General features: G+C 39.5%; 1 protein-coding gene across 1 annotated transcript in view; it reads left to right on the forward strand.

Annotated features, from left to right (window-relative positions):
- FAM120A (family with sequence similarity 120 member A) overlaps positions 1–22,667 on the forward strand; it is a 75,676-nt gene that overhangs the window by 50,801 nt on the left and 2,208 nt on the right. Inside the window, exons 11-17 of the mRNA XM_077325581.1 lie at positions 7,797–8,046; positions 10,108–10,222; positions 15,783–15,992; positions 16,951–17,134; positions 18,171–18,308; positions 20,717–20,858; positions 21,967–22,063. Of these exons, the coding sequence (XP_077181696.1) occupies positions 7,797–8,046; positions 10,108–10,222; positions 15,783–15,992; positions 16,951–17,134; positions 18,171–18,308; positions 20,717–20,858; positions 21,967–22,063 (1,136 nt within the window). The remainder of the gene's footprint in view (positions 1–7,796; positions 8,047–10,107; positions 10,223–15,782; positions 15,993–16,950; positions 17,135–18,170; positions 18,309–20,716; positions 20,859–21,966; positions 22,064–22,667) is intronic.

Here is a 22,667-nt window from a genome sequence, read left to right on the forward strand (position 1 = left end):
GTGTTTGAGTATGTCTTCTGGCAGCTAAAATTCTAATGTTTGGATTTAAATTGATAACTTACTTCCATGGTGTTTGTTTTTGCTGATATTTGGTTAAGATTGGTTGTAGGTACTAACGTCATGTATCCTAAAAGCTTTATCACTGTATCTGATTATCCTTTGTTTATCTTTCTTTAGGTCTTGTTTATCTCCCTTACTTCCTCAAATTGTTACTGTAATTTTTGGAATGTATGATTTAAGTTCTGTGTTTACCCTCTCTGAAGAACTGGAGTAGATGCAGTTATATTTTATAGTTTTGTTGAAGACAGTGATATGTGTGCTGTTTTCGGAGTGGCAGCTAGAAGCATGTATCTAAGCATGGTGGTCAATAAACTCCTCTGTATATGATATATGTTGCATAGACTTGTCCTGTTTTCTCAAGAATAAGCATGCTGCATGACCTGGCCAGGCTCTGCTTGGTAGTGGGGTAGAAATTTTTGAAAGTCCTAATGGAATTTTCTAAAGATATCATTTTAAATAGATCCGGGTGTTAAAAATGTAGAGAAAAGACCCATTCCTAGAACTTGGTCTCAGCAGTTTGCATAGCTCAATAAAGCTAACAAAAGGCTTAACTAGTCAGCATCAAGATGTATCATTAATTCCTGTCTCTGATCAGGACGAGGAATAAGCAAGTTGTCAAAGTTGGAGAGATATAATCTTTGCTTTAACAGAGTACAAGATGGGATGATTTTCAGTTGTTAAGCTCCATCCTGGAGCTCATTGAAGGAGCAGAGAAACTCTTAAACAGCTTATATTTCAGTGAAAATTCAAAAGTGCTAAGAAAGCATCCTAGGGAGCAGAAAAGATCATTCCATTCCCAGATTTTTTTGTCTCAGAAATGAAGGAAGAATCAACTACTTTCCTTTCTAATATGTCTTGGTTGGGATTTGCGAAGAAGGTCTGTGCTTTGCCAAATCCAAATATCAGTAATGTCAGTGCCTTGGCTCAATTAGTAGTGCTTATAGATAAGAAAGGCTTCCATTAAAGGACATTGTTGAGCACAGAAATAAATTGGGATTAGCCATCTTTTTGTGTAAGCCTTGGTTATATGGTTTCAAAGAAGTTTGGAGACAAGTCTCTCAAAGTGTAACAGGTGAAAATGACATGCAAAAGGTGTCTAAGATTTCATAGAAAATTCCAGTTTACTTACTTAGTACTTCTCAAAGACTGTTTACACACTGGGAATTTCACTGCCCCAGCCCCCATGCAGGAGCACAAATCGGGGGCAGATAAGGTGAACCAGGCCAAATGCTTCCCCATGTAGGTACAGGAAGAGGTGGGGCAACCTGCCATGACTAAAACTCCAGCCTGGAGCCCAGCATGAAACCTCCAGTGCGTAAACAGTCAAAGTGATGAACTCATTGGCAGAAGCTAGATGTAAACTATGGTGAGTTTTACACTGAATCAAAATCATACTAAGCTTCATGTCTATTTTTAGGGACAAAGCTGCTTAATAATCTCAGCAATGCTCTCGTTGATGCTATGGTTATGTGTTCAGCCTCCAATCAAGGGGAATGTGCATCTAGTTCAAACTTTTTATTCCTTTTGTTGTCCCAGTTCACATATTCAGGTATCCAGCCTGGATTAGACAGTTGAATTCTCTCAGTAATGGACAGTTAGCTATGACAAGGTATTTTACTGGTAAAATAAAATTAATATGCTCTGATCTGGGTGCTAGCTATAAAACAGGCCAAGCAGAAGAAATGTTTAATTTTGTGAGGACTGCTTTAATAACCCTTGATTTCATAAAACTGTCACTAATTCAAGGCACTTCCTTTTGGTTATTGCAAGAGACAGCTATCCATCCAACTTCTCCCCCCCAAAAAAAATCTACACAAAAATATTGTGGCCAGTTTTTGCCCAGTCTCCGGCTTAGGCACTATGATTGAGAAAGCAGTAGAAGACCAACTCCAAGTCTTGGGATAACTGATGTAATCTGGACCCTTCTAAGTCTGGTTTCAGGCTGAGCTATGGTATATATACAACTCTAGTTCCTGTAATTGATAAAATATCTCTGAATGTGAACAAAAGGTGTCTTTCTTGTTCCTACTAAATACCTCTGTAGCCTTTGGTACAGTAGACAATGCCATTTTTTTTTAGGCATTCGGAGGCAGAAGTAGGCATCAGGAGATGTACCTTCAGCTGATCTATGAGATTCTTAGTGGGTTTGGCTCAATGTATTTCCTTTGGAGACTAGCTATTTTCAAGGGGGAGTGTCTTACGGGGTTCTACAGGGGTGCAGTCTTACCTCCATTATATTTACCTCCATTATATCTTAAATTCTTTAGGAGAAATAATTTGTAGCATTTGAATTGGATGTCATCAATATTCAGATGACTACCCAGTTCTGTATGTCTCTCTCCAAACCCCATGTTGATGCGGTAATGCCTGCCTGCTGTGACTGAAAGTTGATAAATTGAAACTGAATTCAGACATGATGGAAGTGAATGCTTATAGAGAAAGCTAAAATCTTTAAGGACAATGCTTCCCACTTTCAGTGGGTTCATCTTACCCGTGCTGATTTGGGTAAGAGCTATGGAGTTATACTGGATCAAACCCTGGTGCTCAAGAAGCATGCTGATGCAGCTTCAAAAACCTCACTTTCTTCCAACACAGCCTGGCCTTCAAGATGGTCCCCTACGTTGACATGGCTGCTCTGACCATCTAAGTCCATGGCATGGATCACTGTAATGCACTCTACTTTAGTCCCCATTCAAAGTTAATTTGGAAACTCCAGTTGATACAGAGCGCAGCGATTTGGCTGTTATTAGGAGCTACACATCCCTATTACTCTTATTGTGCAGACATTCTATTGGTTGCCCTTCACTTACTGGGCTCAGTTTAAGGTATTGGCTATCCCATACTAAGGCCTTCATGTTCTTGGTCTGTAATATCTGAAGACTGCGTCTCTTCCTATGCTCCATCATTACAGTTGCACTCATCTGAACAGGGCCTTCTTCAGCTGCCACCCTGCAAATGGACAAAATTAACAAGTGCTGTACATGTGCATTTTCTTTGTCTGCCAGTTTATTGGAATGGCCTGCCTAATGAGGTTAGGAAGGTCTCCCACTCTTCTGGCTTTCATCGAATTATGCAAAACTGAATTATTTGGACGTTTTTACACAAGTAGAAGGACTATATTACAATGACATGGGTCAAAAAGATGCTTTAGTAAAGGGGTAGGAATTACAAACTGTAGTACTGTGTACTATCTGTTGCTGTAAGTATGATCCTCCTAAGTTGTTTTTTGCATCTTTTAACATGTCACATTTCAATATTTATGCTTTGAATTTTGTTTCCGATTTCTGCAATCCAAATCCTATTGCAATGTTTATTGGATATCCCATTCTCTGTATAATCTGCCTTCAGACTCAGTGAGAAAGAAGGACTCTAGATAATGTATATGAATAAATGGCAGTGCTGTTACAAAGCAGTTGCTTGGGCATATATTCCATTTTCTCTGCATTGCCACAGAAAAATAGTGGACAGCCTCTCTAAATATTGAACTGGTTCCTGAAGCAAATCTTTCTGCATGGAGTTACTGAGATATCCAAAGTGCTGCAGAAGGGTGAATTCTGACAGTGTTGGACCTCATGAGGCCTACCAGAATGTCCTTGTCCACCCCAGCATGTCACAGGTACCACTGATTCCCTATCAACGCCATGAATTCCAGTTCACACGCTGCAGTTTGAGTTGACTTACTCCTCCAAGAACCTTACTAATATTGTGATGGCATTGGTGATACATCTTGCCACATTGGGGATTCATATCCACCACACCTCATTCAGTCACTAGCCAGGCAACATAATGCTAAAAAGGCTTCCAACACCACAGTGTCATCATCAAGATACAGCTCTTTTTATTTTTTTTAGTTGGAATTTCTCATCCATTTGGGTGTGTTTCTGGGGCAAATTGCTTTCCTTAGGTAATGTGCTCAAAGACCAAGAGCAATTCAACCACAACCACAGCATCAGCAGAAATTTATATTTTTGGTTTGACTTCAAAACTCAGTGACCTCTTACATAACGTTTATGTCCTTGGTACGTTAGCATGCAAGACAGCTACAGTGGGTACTTCTTTAATTCCAGTGTCATATTCTTAAAGCAATGTATGTATTTATTTATAGTGATATTTATATATCGCCTCTCCCGGTATAACCTGCTCACCTTGGTGTAAGGCAGCTTTTTTCCACTAACAAACCCCTGAAACATTCTCCAGGCTTTGAGAAACCCAGAAATGGTGCAATCATGCAGAATATGGTTGAGAAGTATAGTTGTGTACATGCCCACCCAAAGCCCTTCCCTTACCCAGGCCATTTACTTGGGGGGGGGGGGAGGTCAATGTGACTATACAAGGTCATATCACCCAGTAAATGTTTTAAAAATGGGGAAATATATTTTAAATTACCCCCCCCCAAAAAAAAAAAAACAGGAAACCCTTTCAGGTCCATCAAGAAACCCCAGGGTTTCATGGAAGCTTGGTTGAGAAAGCCTGGTGTAAGGTCAACTCAGTCACAGTGGTGGATTTAGGATGTTACCTTATCTAAGGAGGAACCTTTCCTCATTGTTCAGAAGTCCAAGTCATAATGGTCAAGAGCCTTCTAGGCTGGAAAACTTGTTATCATTAAATTGGTTCAAGGTCAATACTCCAGAGCAGAGATCTCTCAATCTAAGCTGAGGACTATCAGAATGCCAGAATTGACCTTTCTACCCATAGACTGCCGCCAAAATGGTGATAATCAATAAAACCCATGTTAAACCAATAGGAAGGCTTCAGGTCTTGTATCAGATTTGTTAATTTGGGGAAAGGGGAATCTGCTTTTAATAACTGCTGAGCGCTTCAAAGGATTCCATAGTACCCACATGGACTAGCTGAGCTGGAAAAGTCTTGACCAGCAAGTCTGGGACCTGAAAATTGATCTTCCAACTGTTGTTTCCTTAGTTTTGAAATTTAGAAAATAGATGTTTTCATTTACTCAACAGAGCTTAAAGTAGAAAGATTCTATGCCAGAATTTTGGGAGCAGAGCAAATTCATTCTCATATATCTACTTTGACCCACTGTCTACTTTTCCTCCCACACAACATACAATACTAGCTTAAATGCATTTGTATGTTGGTGTAGAACAGTGGTCCCCAACCCTTTTATCACCGGGGACCACTCAACGCTTGATAATTTTACTGAGGCCCAGTGGAGGGGGGTAGTTTACTCCTCTACTCTCAACCACTGCCTTAACGCTCTCTGATCGCTGTGGTAATGTTTAAACATCCCTTCAAAATAAGATACAGACACGCCACAACAATGAACATAAGGAATATTTTATTTTCATGGACATTTTAACTCATGACAATGACAAATCAATGGGAACCCTGAGCTTGTTTCTCTGCAACGAGATAGTCCCATCTGGGAGTGATGGGAGACAATGACACCCGAAGTGTGTTGTAAAGGGCCCCGGGGGGGGGGGATGAAGTAAAGGGCTGGGGGGGGGGAGAAGGCATCCTTTGCGGGCCACCTCCAATTAGTCGACGGACCACATGTGGTTCGTGGCCCACAGGTTGGGGATCGCTAGTTTAGAGGGTTTAAGGCAAATGAGATTGGTTCCCATGTTAAGATCAACAGCTTAACAGTGGGTGGTAGCCCACAGGTTGGGGATCGCTAGTGTAGAAGACATAATATCCCTGGAAGATCTCCACAATGCATAGTATCTGTGTGTAGTCAGAACTTGTCTAGGACTGGCATCCAAAAACACTCTGTAGGTTGGTTTATCAATATTAGTAAATGTGTTGGTTATCACAGTGTTTCAGGTTGAGGGTAACTTATTTCATTTGGATCAGTGAATACATTTTTCTTTTCACATCTTATTTGGTTGGTCTTGAAATTGATCAGTGTGAAAAAACAGCAATTTGCTGCTACTTGAGAAATGGAAACAGTTGTTCTGCCTTCAAATGCAGTGAGAGGAATTATTTGTTCACTGGATTATGCTCTGTGTCTACATTGAAGGAACATTGAGTCTAATGAAATGCAAAGGGGTCAATAGAAGGTGGGCTAAGTACACCTCCCATATACTGGTCCTGTTGTATAAATAGCCTTTACCTGATGCTTCTTTGCAGGAGTGGAACAGCTACAAGGGTTTCTAAATATGAGCTGACTTTTCCATTTAGTACTAGTGTTCATCTAGTCATTGGCTAACACATTAACTTTCTGGTTAACAGAAGCAATATTTTTATTTTTCATATCTCAGCTTGCAGTTTAACAGTACGCTAGGCTCAGGTGGCAATACTGATAGATGTGGTCTGATTGCTCTCAAAACATCATATCCAAAGATGGGAATGAATAGCTGAACCTTAATGGATGTTGCACTAATATTTTCTTAAACAGGCTTATTTCAGCATCTTTTTTTTTACCTTGGTAGCCTAAACGTTATGAAAGTATATCATGTTTTGTTACACTCAAGATCATGCATCTCAACCAGCATCCTACTGTGCTCTGTGTGCTCTCTAAATGAATCTTAATTGTGTGCTGGATGTTGTAAGAAGTGAAGGAGCAAGTGTAGTTTGGTTTAAGGCAAATGAGATTGGGTCCCATATTAAGAGCAACAGCTTATTCTCAGCTCTCAACTGTATAGAATTTCATTGAAGCCTTGGATTCCTCTGAGTTCCTTCTCTGCTTGCTAATAAGTTTCACTTGTCTGTGAGGTAACAGTGAAGAGTTGCTTCATAGTAGAATTTTGGGAGTTTTGTGAACAAAAATGAAAGTTAAATCAACCTACAAACAAGCACTTTAATAAAGCACAAATACTCTGCATTTGCATTCTGATTACAGTATTTACTGGCATATAAGACTATTTTTCCCCCCTGAAAAACATGCCTCCAAGTGGGGGGGTCATCCTATATGCCGGGTGCACCAGTTGGGATAGACATAGCTGCCCATAGTGGCCTCCCGATGCCCGCCCGGTGCCCATAGTGGCCTCCCGATGGCCACCCACCTGATTCTACATACCATCCAGTATCACGCAGTATCCAGCACGAAGCACTTGCGCATTAGTGCCGGTCACAGGGAGATGCAGGGGCAGGCCGGAGGGGCTGCGGTTGCGCTGCGGCCGTACAATGATGACAATGACAGGTACTGTAATGTAATGTAACAAACTCTATATTTTGAGTGGAAATGTTGGGAGGGTCGTCTTATACGCCAGCAAATACAGTAATAATTTTTTGCCATAGAAATATTGGATTACTAGCTGAATTGTGACCTCCTTTAGTCAAAGTTAGCAGCGGCATGGATTTCCCAAACACTTCCAGTGATGTTAGGGATTACCATCACAATGTAACATCCTCTTTCTCACATTTACACAAGATAAAATGCCCTCTGAAATGCTGCTCCTGGGGGGAAAGGGACCCTCAGAAACAGCTGGGAGGAGGGGAAGGGTGTTGAAGTTCTCTCATTAGAAACAGGATTGGTGAAAATCACTCTCCTTTCTGTCCATGAAAATTCGTTGCTGAATCCATCCCAGTGTTTATTGGGGAGAAGTTTATGCTTTTCACATATAATTCATTGGAATTTAAGACTGTTAACTTTAGATAAATTGAATAATTACTAATACTAATAATTATCAGTTAGTACTCTGTAAATTTTATGAGGTTAATCTGTAAATTGCATTTTATGAACCTTTCTGAATTTTATGTTTAATGTATAAGCTTGAATTGCCTGGCTGTCCAAACACAAAGTTAAAAGCAGTTGCCCATTTTGTTTTGTTTTGTAGTTTCACCAGTGATAATTAAAGAATGGGCCGCTTACAAAGGAAAGTCTCCCCAGACTCCTGAGTTGGTAGAAGCTCTTGCATTTAGGGAATGGACTTGTCCAAATTTGAAGAAGCTGTGGCTGGGGAAAGCAGTGGAGGACAAGAATCGAAGAATGAGAGCATTCTTGGCCTGTATGAGGTCAGACACACCAGCAATGTTAAATCCAGCTAATGTGCCCACTCACCTTATGGTGCTCTGTTGTGTATTAAGGTGAGTGTTGACCACTAAAGATCACTGGACAGTTTGCCTCTTTAAAGTGAGTAGAATTCATGATGTTGGAGTCACATTTGTGTTATTTTAATGTTTCTGACATTTTCTTATAATTCCTTTTGACATAACCTAGTTTTCCTGCATAGTCATATTGGACAGTTGGCCAGTGTTTCTTCCATATCCTTTTTCTTTGCTAGTACATTCTTCAATGTAGCCTTTTTTATTTTCATTATCGAAATTATAAAATATTACATAAACCTAACAAAATCTCATAATGCAATACATCACTGACTACAATATTCTATTGTCTGGGGATTTTTGTATGATGTTTTATGTTTTATTGTATGTTTTTATTGGGGTTTTATATGTCTGTAACTCGCCTCGGGCCTCCAGGGAGAGGCAAGGAATAAATCTAATAAATAAATAAACAAACAAACAAATCAATAAAATATCACTAACACAGGCATGCTTTATAAACACCCAGTGTAATTAAAATCTTCTTTCCCTTATAGTCCATTGAAAAACACTGCAAAACTTCTTATGTCTTCTTGGACTTAATTTTAGTCCAGCATATATTAAGAAATATTGCCAGACCTTAACACTCTCTGGCGCATCTCCCTTCCTTTCTCACAGCTGTTTGAATGCAGTTATCCTATTCATTATCATAATATACTGAATTTTAAAGATCCATATTATTGAGCTTGGCAGTGCTAGTATCATGCCCGGCTACAAGCAAGTCCTTGATCAAAGATTTCCTGGTTTCAGCTGTTTAGGAAAGAGAACCTAACTATGCAATTTGGGGATCATGTAATATTGATATCTTTTATTTCATAATGTCTTCTAAGATTTTGGCTATAGTAAGCCAATAAGGTTTAACTATTGGACATTCCCTCCAAATATGAAGAAAGCCCACTTTATTCTTACACTTTCAGCAAACTTTGGTAGGTGCTCTTTCAATTCAGCCATCTTATCTAGTGTTAATTGCCATCTGTGCATTATTTTTAACATTTTTCTTGCCATTGGCTCTCCATTATATCTTTGTCGCAAGAGGGTATGTACCTGCCTCCTGTAATCCTTTCATACGAAGCAGAAAGTATTATATACTGATAAAGTAATTTTTATGCAGCTTGAGTTTTTTTCAATATTATACTGTAGTTTTATTCATAAGGTCCCTCAATCAGGACCCTGAATAGTTGGCATAAAAATATAAGTAAATAGAGGGGGGAAAATCAGATGTGTGTATGCATGGAATTCATCAGCTTCTCATACAAAATGCTCTCATACAAAAATCAGTAAAGCTTGTTTTTAATCAATAGTTAATATTTAATACATTATTATATTTTTATTATTATATTTGGATTTATCTCAAAGCCAGCCCAGCTTGTGGCGGTTTACAGTATAATAAAAAATGCAATCCAATATAATAAAAAATATAACCCCCTAGACATAAATGATAATATACCTCAATGGCAGGAAACAGTCTAAAAAAACCCTCCCCCAATCAATCCCCAATAGCCACGATCATCCTCGGGAGAAGAATCTATGCCCAGTTATCAAAAGCAGTGCCTCTACAGGCCTCTATATAGGGAGGGATCCGATCTTCCTGGCCTCAACCAAATGTCTGGCGGAAGACAGACCCTGCAAAACGTTGACAGCTTTGTCATGTCATAGAATGACTAGAGATAATGTAACAATATGGTTGCATTGGTGGTAGCATTACACTGACTTAGAATATCTCACGTCTGGAAAGTTGCATTGTTCACTTTGTTTTCAAAGCTATGTGACTAGCTTTCATCACATACAGTACTTTGAGTGCAGTCCTGCCATTGTTAAAAGCATTCCTAAATCCCATTGATTTCATGGGGAAATTAGCTACTTAAATGTTCCCATGGTAACAGTGGGATTTTAATGTTCAGCTTTAGCTGGATTGTTCCCAAGGGATGATGAGCTTTATAGAAAGACATTATTGTGATACACTTGTTATATATGTATATGTAAACCTTAAATATTACCTCAAAACTTTTCAAATATGATCGAATCTAAGACATTTTTCCCTTTTAGGTATATGGTGCAATGGCCTGGGGTTCGGATACTTCGTCGCCAGGAACTTGATGCCTTCCTGGCTCAAGCTTTATCTCCAAAACTGTATGAACCTGACCAACTACAAGAACTTAAGGTGATTTTTAAACTTCAGTGGAACGTACTAACTTGGTACAGTAGCTTCATCGATTTATGTGGTTTCCATTCAGTAAAATAATATACCAGGCATGAAGAATTCTTGGCCTCCTCTGTATATCAGTTTGAATTAATTAATCAAGTTGTGATGTACAGTTTCTGAAGGTTAAATAAATCCAGTTCTTGCCAGCCCTTTGGTTGTTAAATAATGGTTTAAGCTTGCTGTCCTGCAAGCCCTGTGGGATCATCACATGTCAGCTGGGCCTTGACAGCACTTTCCACCACCAGCCTTTCCCTTTCTTTTTCCATGCTGAGGATCACTGCACATCAGCCATAGAGACAAGCTTTTGGAAATCTTTTTCATTACCAGCATTTTTATCAAGTACCAAGTATCAAGTAAAGGTAAATAAAATTGGTTTCATAGGCAAGATGAGAATTTATATTTTTACTTCCCCATTTTTAATGCTGTACATTAAAACATTTTTGAAAAATACTTTTTAAAATAAATGTATGACTATGTATCAAACATATTAGATTGGATCCAGTAGTGCTCATTTTCCCACAAAAGCAGTGCTTCATCTTCCATCTTCTGATGCAGTTCCACATTGGGACTGTACTTGCTCAGGCTGGCCATGGACATTTTATTCCTAGCTTAAACTCCTAAATTGGGGCAACTCCTCCCACAAAGCCAGAACATGTGTGACTTTCCACACCATAGGCGTCATATGCTCCAGGAGCAGGCTGCCCATTTTTCTCAGTTTCTTTTTGCTGCTGCATGAGTTGGATGCACCTAGCTATCACTGCAGTTGGAAAAGGTTCTTAGAAAATTCCTTTGTTTTTTTCCCTTCAATTGAGGTCTAATAGGGAATCTTCAAGCAATGTGTTCCAGTTTAGGAGCTTTTTTAAAGCATTGAGTCAGATTCAGCCTCTGAATCTTTCCCAGATGATGTGGTCTGGGATCCCTCGTCTGCTTCCCCTATACAGATCTTGAGTTATGTGGGGAACAAATGATTTGGATGGCAAAAGCCCTCGAGTTGTGTTACTGCTTTGGACACTAAACCAAAGGACAAGATCCTCAATTGTCTCTATCTGGACACAGTAGGTTCCATAGCTTTCCCAGTCTTAGAGAAATTAATGGACTTCACCATTCCCAGTCTTAGAGAAATTAATGGACTTCACCATTCCAGACTTGTCAAAAGTCTTGTTGGTACAATCTACATAAAAGATGAAAGATTGAAACCCTTTATGAAGTTAGACAAGATTCTGGAAGCTTTCTTTCAACACATCCTCCTCCATAGTCATGGAAGTCAAGCTAGACAATGCCTGGGGCAACACAACTTGTTCATTGATTGGGAGGAATGACCGATTAACTCCTTGGGCTGGAAGGTGTACTCAGCAGCCTTAAACTTTAGAATAGCTAATAATCACATGATTATGGGAAGATCGTTATTTTTATGAAAAAGTATTACTCAGTACCTAGAGAAACTCCCAGAAGATCAGAAGTCCTTGACTAAGATTATATCGGCTGAAATCATTTGTGTGTGGAAACAGAAAATGGATGCAGGGAAACGTGTGGCAAAAGTGGCTGCCCATTCCATGGTCACTGGATTGGTGATTAGAAGATACTCATAGTGCTGAAACACTGCATTGCCAATTTAGATATTGTTTGAAGGGACTACATTCCTTTATAAGTCCACAAGTAAAGTCTTGACCGAAATCAAGAAAAGCTGGTAGATGGCAAAGTCATTGAGCATTTGTTTCTCAACCACAGTCACCCCATGACCTTGATTCCAGTAATGACTGCATGGGTTTGCTACCCCCTTTTACAGGGGCTAACATCAGTTCCAGTAGCCATTCTAGCAACCTCAACAAAGTTTCCAACAACCTTACCTGTATCCTCCTGTTCCAATAACCTTACCTGTATCCTCAATGCATCTTTTAATCCTCTTTGCAGAAATGCAAGGGAAATGTTTGGCTGTGATTCCAACAGAATTAACAAAGGGAACAACCACCCCAACGACAACAGTAATTCTGATTAACTGCCTGTATGGTTCCTGAGTTTGAGAGTTTATAGATAGGGTATCCAATTTTGTTCAAGCTTGGAGTCGCATTTCCAATGACTCCTGGGTTATCTAAATTGTTTCAGATGGTTACCTATTAGAGTTTATTTCAGTTCCTAGGCATACCTTAGCATATGCTGCAACAGATAGCCCATAGCCAGAGCTCATGGCTACGATACAAGGGGCAGTTGTTGAATTTCCAGGGGGTCTTAATGTTTCTGGATTTTTCTCTAGATTCTAGGTTTTTCTCTAAGTGGGACAGAAGCCTTTGATCAGTTTTGAATTTAAAATAATTGGATAAGTTCATAAAAGTTTCAAAATTGTGAATGGCGTCCCTGGTATCTATTATTGAATTTCTGTCCATAGAAGGCTGGTTTGCTGTCCTAGTGCAGATGACTTGGCCATGATGCACCACATCAACAAACAGGGAAGCAGAGGCTTGTAAACCCTCTGTTTCTGAGGTTCAAGGATCTGGAAAACAGTACTAGACATGGGAGTAATTTAACTGGTTTTAGCACAATTAATGAAACCTCCTTTTGAAACAATGGCCTCAGTTTCATTTGCATTCCTGTACAGGAAAATGGCATTTTTGATGGCTGTCACATCAGCTAGATGCATAAGTGAAATGGCTACTTTGTGAATAAATTCTGCCTTTCTAAAGATATTCAGCAATTGAGTAGTCCTTCATCCTAGTTTAGAATTTTTACCAAAAATGATGTCTAAATTCCACCCTTCCCAGGAAGTAGTTCTTCCAGTATTTTTCACTTCCCCTTCTTCCCAGGCAGAGAAGGAACTACACACGCTGGATGTTAGGAGAGCTATTCTTTATTATTTGGAAAGAACAAAGACATTCAGGAAAGAGAAAGCACTTTTCGTTTGCTACTGGGGTCCTAAGAAGGGGAGGGCTGCCTCTTCCCAAACTGTTTCCAGGTGGGTGGCTGCTGCTGTAAGTTCTTGCTATTCAGCTGCAGGTGAAAGATGTTTTGAGGGCACATTCCACCCATTCCATGGCCACATCTGCTGCATTCCATCAGAGAATCCCTCTGATTGACATCTGCAAGGCTGCAACCTGGTCAAGAGAAGAGACATTAATGAGACACTATGTGTTGGACCAGCAGGCAAGGAAAGATGCTGATGTTGGGAAAGCAGTTTTCCATGCACTTTTTCAATGAGAGGCTCATCCCTCCTGAAAGGGTAGCTCAGTAAAGGTCCCAGTGTGAGGCTGCATCAGAAGACAGAAGATGAAAATGTAATTGCACTTATCTGTATCTTATTTATTGGTGTCTTCTGTGCAGATACACATTCCCTCCCTTCTGCCTCACTTTGAGGTCTCAAAAGAAAAAAAAGAAAAAGAGAAAGGACAAAATGATCTGATTTGTATTTATATCTTGTTTGTATTTGAGCTCTTGGCAGGGGAGAGAAATAGAGGGAAAGGGACAGGCCACCCAAAGAGTTGACACCTGTGGCACGAAGAGTTGCACATGTGCTGGCTCCATGGGGCAGGGCACTTGCATTTTTGGAGTTTCAAGTTAGGAATAAAATGTCCGTGGCGGGCCTGCACAAGTGCAGTCCCAATGTTTGCCTGCAGAGAAGATGTCAATGAACACCAGTTACAGATAAGGGCAACTATGTTTTCTATAAGTTAATGGATCCAGACCATTTTACAAAGTACTTAAGTATTCTTTCTCATGGTTCTTTTAACATAACTTCTGAGAATCAATGTATAGCCTTCTCTTGTATTGTACTGTGAGCCTATTGGCTTGATTGTCACAGGTAGTAAGATCTAGCAGATGTCATCCTGTGACTTCACAAGGATCATCCATTGAAACCATGTGCATGTTTTGTGGCCCTGCTTTGTGTTCTCCAATTTCATGAACCTTGTTGTATATTTATTTCTTAAATCTGATGTGCTGTCCTTAACTCCTATAATAAACTCTTTGGGACCTTGCAACACTTTCTTGTTGTGCTTAGAAATTCTTAAAAGCAGATAAAAGGAAGTAGCTGACCTTTGTAATATCTTGGACTGTTGCATTGAAATATGTATTGCTGTTTTGGACATTTTTACCCCAAGTTTAGTTTTGTAGCATTAAGTACTGAACTGACAGATTTACTCTGGGAACCTATACAATTTGCTACTGTACTATAAAACTCCCAATCTACCTACTTTCTGTGTGTATGAGTTGCTCATCCAACCAAAGTCCAGCTTGAAAACACAGTCTGGTTTGGTGAAATTCTTAAAATACTGTAAGGACAGCATGATCAGACTTCTTTCAGACATCACAAACATGACTTGATTTAGATATATTCGGTCTGAAGCGTTATTTACATGGAGTCAAATCAGTGGACCATCTAACCATCACTCTCAGCTATAACTACAGAAGCTTTCTATGGCTTGGGATATAAATGTTTGCCTTCATACTTTTAACTGGAAATAATTAGACCTTAACCTGGGGCTTATTAAATGTGTATTGTGAAGCTTCACATGGCTCAAAGCCAGGGTTGCTTTCTGCCAGCCCTGGGCTCTTCCTTAGGAAGCATAAGTTTAAGTCCATTAACTGTTACATTTAGATAGTGTTCTTCTTGAAGATTTTGTTTAATAAGACTCATAAAAGTTTATTTCAGTTTTACAGTACTAATCAACAGCATTAATTGTTCATGTAGCTTGTTTTTTAAACATTCACTCAGCACATGTTTGGATATTTGCATACTCCCATTTATAAAAGTGAGTGCCTGGGTCATTCTCTTTTCCCTGCTTCGATCACCAGAGGGAGCGTAGGAAACTGAGCCAAGAGATCCTGCAACTTTGCAGAATCTCCTATTACCCTGGTAAATTTAAGGGCTACAGATAGTGTTAAAATAATTGTGGTACTTATACATTTAGTCTTTTATTGTCCTCACTGATGATAACAGAGGAAGGAGGAGGCACTCCTGAAGTATGATCCTGAATTTTTCCCTCTCAGCACCCGTTCTGGGAGAGGAAGGGAACACCTGCTCTAATTTTCTAATTTTCAGTAGTGGTCTAGAACTGTGGTTCTATTGCCCATCATTTCTTACTTGGCATTGTACTGTGCATGTCGTAGATACATAGAGAGATATTAACTGCATGTACATATATGTTTTAAAGTGGGATTTAAGGAAGTTTAACTGAATTACACATACCAGATACACACGTGTGTATCTGAGATAATACTTTAATTATCTCTGATATTTAATATCTGAGATAATACTTTTTGCAATACATTGGTTATATACCATAGTTCTGCTTAATTATTAATTGTTGGGGGGGGGGGGTTGTGTCCTCTTCCCTCTGCCCAGCCAATGAATGCCTTTTGTTAGATGAAAAGAGACTTCCGGGGAAAGAAGGGGGAATATATTTCTGCCAGTGGAATGGTAGTGCGATATAAACCAGCATATTTCATTTCAGAACAAACATATAAATAGATGTATTTAAGCTTGGCTATTGTGTGTGATATTTACTGCAGCTTCATTTCTTCCTTAAAGATTGAAAATCTAGATCCTCGAGGGATTCAATTGTCTGCTTTGTTTATGAGTGGTGTTGACATGGCATTTTTTGCCAATGATGCTTGTGGGCAGCCAATTCCTTGGGAACATTGCTGTCCATGGATGTACTTTGATGGGAAGTTGTTCCAAACTAAGCTCATCAAAGCAAGCCGGGAGAAAGTTCCTCTCATTGACCTCTGTGACGGTCAGGTATGTTATTTCTGAAATGTGGTGAGTGTCCTGTGCACACTAGAATTCTGCAGGAGCTAAAAAAGTTGAAATAACAATACTTAAAAACAAATGTGAAAAGCAGATAGTTAACAGGAAATGTGCTTCATTTGTAGACTTTGAATCAACAGCTGTGTAAATGAAGCATTAAATATGTATGTAGATGGGTAACATACTGGATCAAAGGATCCTACAAATTCTGTATGTGCATACACACATTTTTTGTATTTGGATTAAATGCTGATTTTTATACATCATTCATTTTCAAGAGAAGTACTATAGGTAATTTGGAATCGATTACTGCCTCTTTATTTATATAATAATCTACATAGACCTATATGTCCAAGGATGATGTATATATCAGGCTAGCAAGACTGATCTGTAAGAAACTGTGGGTCCTGCCCGGGGCCTTGGAATGAGAGAATGCAATAAGCTTGCAAAAGTTCTCTAAAGTAGAAATATTCTGTCCTCTGTCTAAGAGCCAAACTAAATATGATGGCAATCTTGCAGCCTTCGTGACGATAGCACCACCATTTTAAAGTACTGTGAGAGCCTGATCCTGATAATCTTCCCCCTCCGTCTTTTCAAATGCCAAAACAGCAGATGTGGGGGGATGCAGCCGTTTCAGTATCTGGTAAAGCATGGGGGCTGGACGAGAGAGCCTCAGCCCCCTACACTGCAGACCTTGTGACATTTTAAAATCACTTTAAAATGGTCATGAGGGCACCATATCTACTGTAGCCCTGAGACTAAATTGAAAAGATTAATGGAAAAGAAAATATTCTTTGTTATTTTATGAATGTTCTGTGTTGTCAATTGGATTTGGGTGATTTTCATAAGAGGCAGTTCGTTATTTGTGGTCCAATTCAACAAGAAATTTCTGCTGTGTAGACGTGCTTATATATAGGTTTCAGAAATATTTATGCCATGTTCTTTATAGGCTGAACAAGCTGCCAAGGTGGAAAAGATGCGCCAGAGCATTCTTGAAGGCTTAAATTTCTCCCGGCAGAACCATCCGCTCCCTTTCCCACCTCCACCTGCCATGCCTTTCTACCCAGCTTCTATGTATCCTCGGCACTTTGGGCCAGTTCCACCACCTCAGGGCAGAGGCAGAGGCTTTGCTGGTATGTGCGCTTCACAGTTGTGGCGCGCAGCCATATATTCCACTTAAGATGAAATTCTGTTTTTGTTTGTGTAGGAGCTAATGCTGGCCATCATTCATGGGTTTGTATCATGCCTCTCTCTTTCTATATATATACACACACAAAAACAGTTTACAATCTATAACAATCAAGGCATTACAATCTGTGCTATGCCTGACTTAAACCTGTAAGATGCAAGGGGTGAGGCTACAAATGTTTTGTATTCAGAAAATCCAGAGTTCAAGTACCTGTTAAAAGATGTTAGGTATGGTATGCTGGGAAAGGTGTTTGCATTGGATTAGGCAGTTTCATGTGTTCATCAGGCTAATGAGTAAATCTGCCCACATTAAAATCTATCCTAAATAAATGGTTAAAAATTAACTGTTTTAACTTCAGGGTTTAGGGCTTTTAGCAGTATCTACAAATGTGTCCATAAGGCATACCTGCGAAGATTACTGTAGATTGGAGATTGGGGGGACCTTTACTATAACAGACTGTATATTCAAGATACAAAAGTCTAAAATATTTTTAGGATGAAAGAAATTTGCTGATTTTGAAGTCTAAGCATAAAAATAATAGATTATGGTTAGATTTTTAAATATAGTTTTGTGCATATTCACTTAGGGGAATAGCTTTTTTATTCTTTTCCTCCTAGACTATAAGAAACCCCTATAGGTGTATTGTATATTGAGCAAGGCTGTTAATGATAGAATGTTATGGTGCTCATTAATTCATAGGGTTGCTGTAAGTCAGAAGTGACTTGACAACACTTCGCACACGTACACATACACATATATTGTATATGCATCTTGTTAAATGGACTGTTCAGATGATTTGGAGGTGGGATAAATTTGGTAAAATCGAGTTATGGCTCAAAACTTGCTGATAATCACATTAAAATTGTGCAATAGAAAGGTTAAATTTAGCAATGGTTTGAAATACTGCTTCCAGTTCTGCAATACACACAGAGAGTTCTGACCAGTTTTTCTCTCCTCCCTACCCCCCTCTGGTGTTGCAGGAGTTTATGGCTTTGGAGGCTCTTATGGGGAACCAGTAGCAACAGGCGCTTATCGGGCCTTCCGTATGGCTGCTGCAGGAGGACACCCTGGAGCTTTCTCCGGCAGTGACGGCAACAGGACTAGCAAGTTTCAGGGCGGTAATTATACCAAACTTTTTCCTGAAGCCTAAAGTGACGGTTTTTCACCAAAGAGCAGGAACCTTTTTCAGGTCTTCTCAATTGTTTACTTCCCATTTCCTGTGTGATCAATGCCCAAGATTGCTTCCACATTAATTCATTAACAATTGGTATTCTGATAGGTGTTTTCAGTACTAATAACAAACTGTTATTGTCACTTGTCTGCAAGATGAAAATAAGGTGGCTCAGTTATGTATTTTTAATAATGTTGATATTAAGTTTATATTTTAACAGTTATTCAAAAGTCACTTTTACGAAGCTCAGTCACAGTGGAGGTTTGTCTTGTTTTTTATTAGTGAAAATCCTGAGAAAAAAAATACCAACTATGGTAAATATTTATTGTTGCTCTTGTTGTGTTCTCAGCACCATACTCGTTTCAGGAAGAGGACATATATGTTCTTTGAGAAAAAATATTTTCCCAGTTTTTTCCTCTTTCAAAGCAGGATAAGAAATTCCCTGAATTTTAATTACTTCTAACACATTCCTTCACACTGTCTAATGTACAACATCCTCTCACTGATAATAAATTTAAAATCTCATAATCCAATTTAAATAGCAAGCTAAATAACAAGATGCAGGCAAAATCAATCCCTAAATATAGACCCATATTCCTCACTCCTCTGTTCCCAGCAGTGTTGATCTGAAGTTGTATTGGGTCTATTTAATGTAAATTGTGGTGCAGAGTGGTAAGGCAGCAGACATGCAGTCTGAAAGTTCTGCCCATGAGGCTGGGAGTTCAATCCCAGCAGCCAGCTCAAGGTTGACTCAGCCTTCCATCCTTCCGAGGTCGGTAAAATGAGTACCCAGCTTGCTGGGGGGTAAACGGTAATGACTGGGGAAGGCACTGGCAAACCACCCCGTATTGAGTCTGCCATGAAAACGCTAGAGGGCGTCACCCCAAGGGCCAGACATGACCCAGTGCTTGCAGAGGGGATACCTTTACCTTTATCTTAATTTAATTTTAAAATTCTAAAAAAAAATCTTTAAAATGTAATTTTTAAAATTTCTTTGAAACCATCGCCTTTTCTTAGAAGGGGGTGGTGTTGTTATATATATCCTCTAAAAGATCCGTTAGGTGGATTTGAGACAGGAAGGCCAGCAGATTTTGATCTTGTTTCAGGGCCTGAACTACAGCCCCAGTGAAAGAGCTCTGTCTTGCAGGCCCTATGGGACTGTTTAAGGTCTGGCAGGGCCCTGATGTCATTAGGCAGTGTTTCATCCCGCAATCAACCAGTTATCCTAGAGAGCCAGCAGACGAGGCATAGATGCTGAGGCCTTCCTCTGGTGTTGCCTCGTAGCAATAGTAGTCAGAGTTTTACTGCCTCTGTGTATGGAGGCTCACTTTGGTCAATGGCTAGTAGCCATTGATGGACAATAAATTTACCAAACCCCTTTTGAAAGCTGTTAGTGCTTGTGACTATTGCTGTTACTACTGGTAATGAATTCCACAGTTTAGTAGACAACTACAGATTGTCTTACATGCAAGACTTGGTTTTCTTTCTCTCAGATATGCCATCAAAAGGGGGGGGATTTACATTAACATACTAGCTACATTTAGGGTCATTAATTGTGTGTGTGCCATTTTTAAGGGGGTTATCTTACATTCAGGTTCATCTTACTTTAAGTAGATATGTTATTTCCTTTGTCCAGAAGCTGTTTCTCAATTATTTCATTGGGTAGCCCTGAGTTAAAGTATTATGGGATGGAGGGGGAAATCTCCCCTTATCTAGTTTCTACACTGCTTGCCTAATTTTGTAAACCTCTCTCAAGGCTCATGAGCCTTTCCTCTTCGTAAAGGTGCTCCAATCCCCAGTTATCTTGGTTGTCCCCTTCTGTACGTTTTCGAGCCTGGCAGTACTGTTTTTGAGGCATGGTGACCCAAACTGCACACAGTGTTCCAAATGATACTTCACAGTTGTTTTATACAAGGGCATCTCAATATTGTTTGTTTTTAGTCCCATTTGCTCTCTTATATTGAACAAATATAAAATGCACATATAGCTATTGTTCTTTCCTGATCTGGATGGCAGTCTAGCATTCAGTTTTCTCCGTGTACTTTAATCATGCCATAACCTGGTAGCATATTAGTCTGTTCTTCCAGTGATCTCAGTGGGCATCAATCCTGAACAAATCAAAGCATTAGGACCCTAGTGTTCACCAGATTATGATAAATTGTGAAACTAATTATCACAGGTTCAAGTTATTAGTAATTCTACAGACCTTGACGTGAAATCCAGTAAAGATTTTTCTTTACTTGAATGCCCCATGGAAACCTATGCTTCCATATGAGAGCTTGTCTTGTAGTTAATGTAATAGCCATAAGTTCTATCGGATTGCAGGTGCAAGGATCAATGTTTTTTTTTCTTTAGGAGTCCAACCTATTCCTTCTCAGGGAGGGAAACTCGAAATAGCCGGCACTGTAGTTGGCCACTGGGCTGGAAGCAGGCGTGGCCGAGGAGGGAGGGGGCCGTTTCCTCTTCAAGTGGTTTCTGTTGGAGGACCAACAAGAGGGTAGGTGAAACTCAGTTTTGTATTTCAGTATCTGTTAAAAGTTAACCTTCAGTAATGAGTGAAAAATTTGGCAGCTGGTGTTTGCTAGTCAGATTATTCAGTGTTTAGATTTCCTGTCTCTCCCTGGCTCAGTTGAAGAGAAATGGGAAAACAAGGAAGTTATTCTATAGGGATGTGGATCACTAGTCTAAAATGCTAGTCTAAGAGCCAGTTTGGTGTAGTGGTTAGGAGTACGGACTTCTAATCAGGCATGCTGGGTTCGATTCTGCACTCCCCCACATGTAGCCAGCTGGGTGACCTTGGGCTCGCCACGGCACTGATAAAACTGTTCTGACCGAGCAGTGATATCAGGGCTCTCTGAGCCTCACCCACCCAGGGTGTCTGTTGTGGGGAGAGGAATGGGAAGGCGACTGTAAGCCGCTTTGAGCCTCCTTCAGGTAGAGAAAAGCGGCATATAAGGGCCTACTCTTCTTCTTCTTTTCTAAAACATGTTGTAACTGAGCATTGCATTGCTTGTAGGTTCAGAACAGAAGCTTTCAATTTTCATTATATATACCTGTAGATGAACGGTCCATTGCATGTGGTCATGTATAATGAGACAGTGAGAGTTGTGTGCAGTTGCCATTAGACTCCCTTCCCCCCGTGCAAGGCACTTGCAAGAGATGGGAATACTTTGAACCTGTCATAGGTCAACTGCCACAAAGCACTAATATATTATAATTGGTAAAAATGAGTAATCAGCAAGACAAAATAAGTGGTGGTAGTTTGAGATTGTGAACTTACAGATAATACTGCATTTATGCAGTACATTACTTAGAAGAACATTTTAAAACTGATTCTTTTTTTCAGAACTTTAGGAAAGTATTTGGTCTCATATAGGATTATTTTTATTCCAGTGGAAATAGTTATGATTTATTTCTAAGCAGAAGAAATAAATTGCATAAATCTTATGATTAAACAATTCACATTACAATATCAGATGTGTGTTTAAAAACAAAGAGAACCAGCTAGTGGACTGTCAGCACGAGACTGTATTGTGTGTGTGCAGGAAAAGTGCTGAGCATAAATGCAAAAAATGTACCAATGTGTGTGTGTTTTTTTTAATTAGGCGTCCTAGAGGAGTTATTTCCACTCCAGTGATAAGAACATTTGGAAGAGGGGGAAGATACTATGGGAGAGCCTATAAGAACCAGGGAGCAATTCAGGTACTGGAAAACTGTCATTTATTAAACAAAAGGTCAACCAAAGTTGCTGACATGAATTCAGGCGTTCCTGATGCGTAGCCTATATATGCATATACCTACTGATACGTATGTGCGAGAAGAGGGATAGAATGAAAAGATAGTGGAATTAAAGTATGGTGGCTCATCATCCTGCTTGGTTTTACTCACCCTTTACCCAAAGAAAATCTATTTCAGGAACTTTTAATATTGTTTTTGAGCCATTTATTACAGATTTCAATTTTCAGTCAAGTAGATTATACACAAATTAGTATATTATGTGTGCAGTTCAGTGAGACAAAATGTTGACCATAAATACATATCATATAATTATTCAACCGGTATATATAGACTTTCAAATTCATTTAACTCTCTATATTATGTTAAACATGGCCACAAAAACAAACATAAAAGGCAAAATCTTATCATGCACTGTCTCATTACAGAACATGATTAACTTAACCCCTCCCCCCAAAATAAAAGATTTACCTTGATTCTGCAGAGCTGGCAGTGGCAGACCCCAGGAGCCGCTCCAGGCTTGGCTGCGGCAGACTGGGAATCACTTCGGACCGGGGTTGGCTCCCAAACA

The sequence above is a fragment of the Paroedura picta genome, chromosome 3 (genome assembly GCF_049243985.1).
Source record: "Paroedura picta isolate Pp20150507F chromosome 3, Ppicta_v3.0, whole genome shotgun sequence".
Lineage (NCBI taxonomy): Eukaryota > Metazoa > Chordata > Lepidosauria > Squamata > Gekkonidae > Paroedura > Paroedura picta.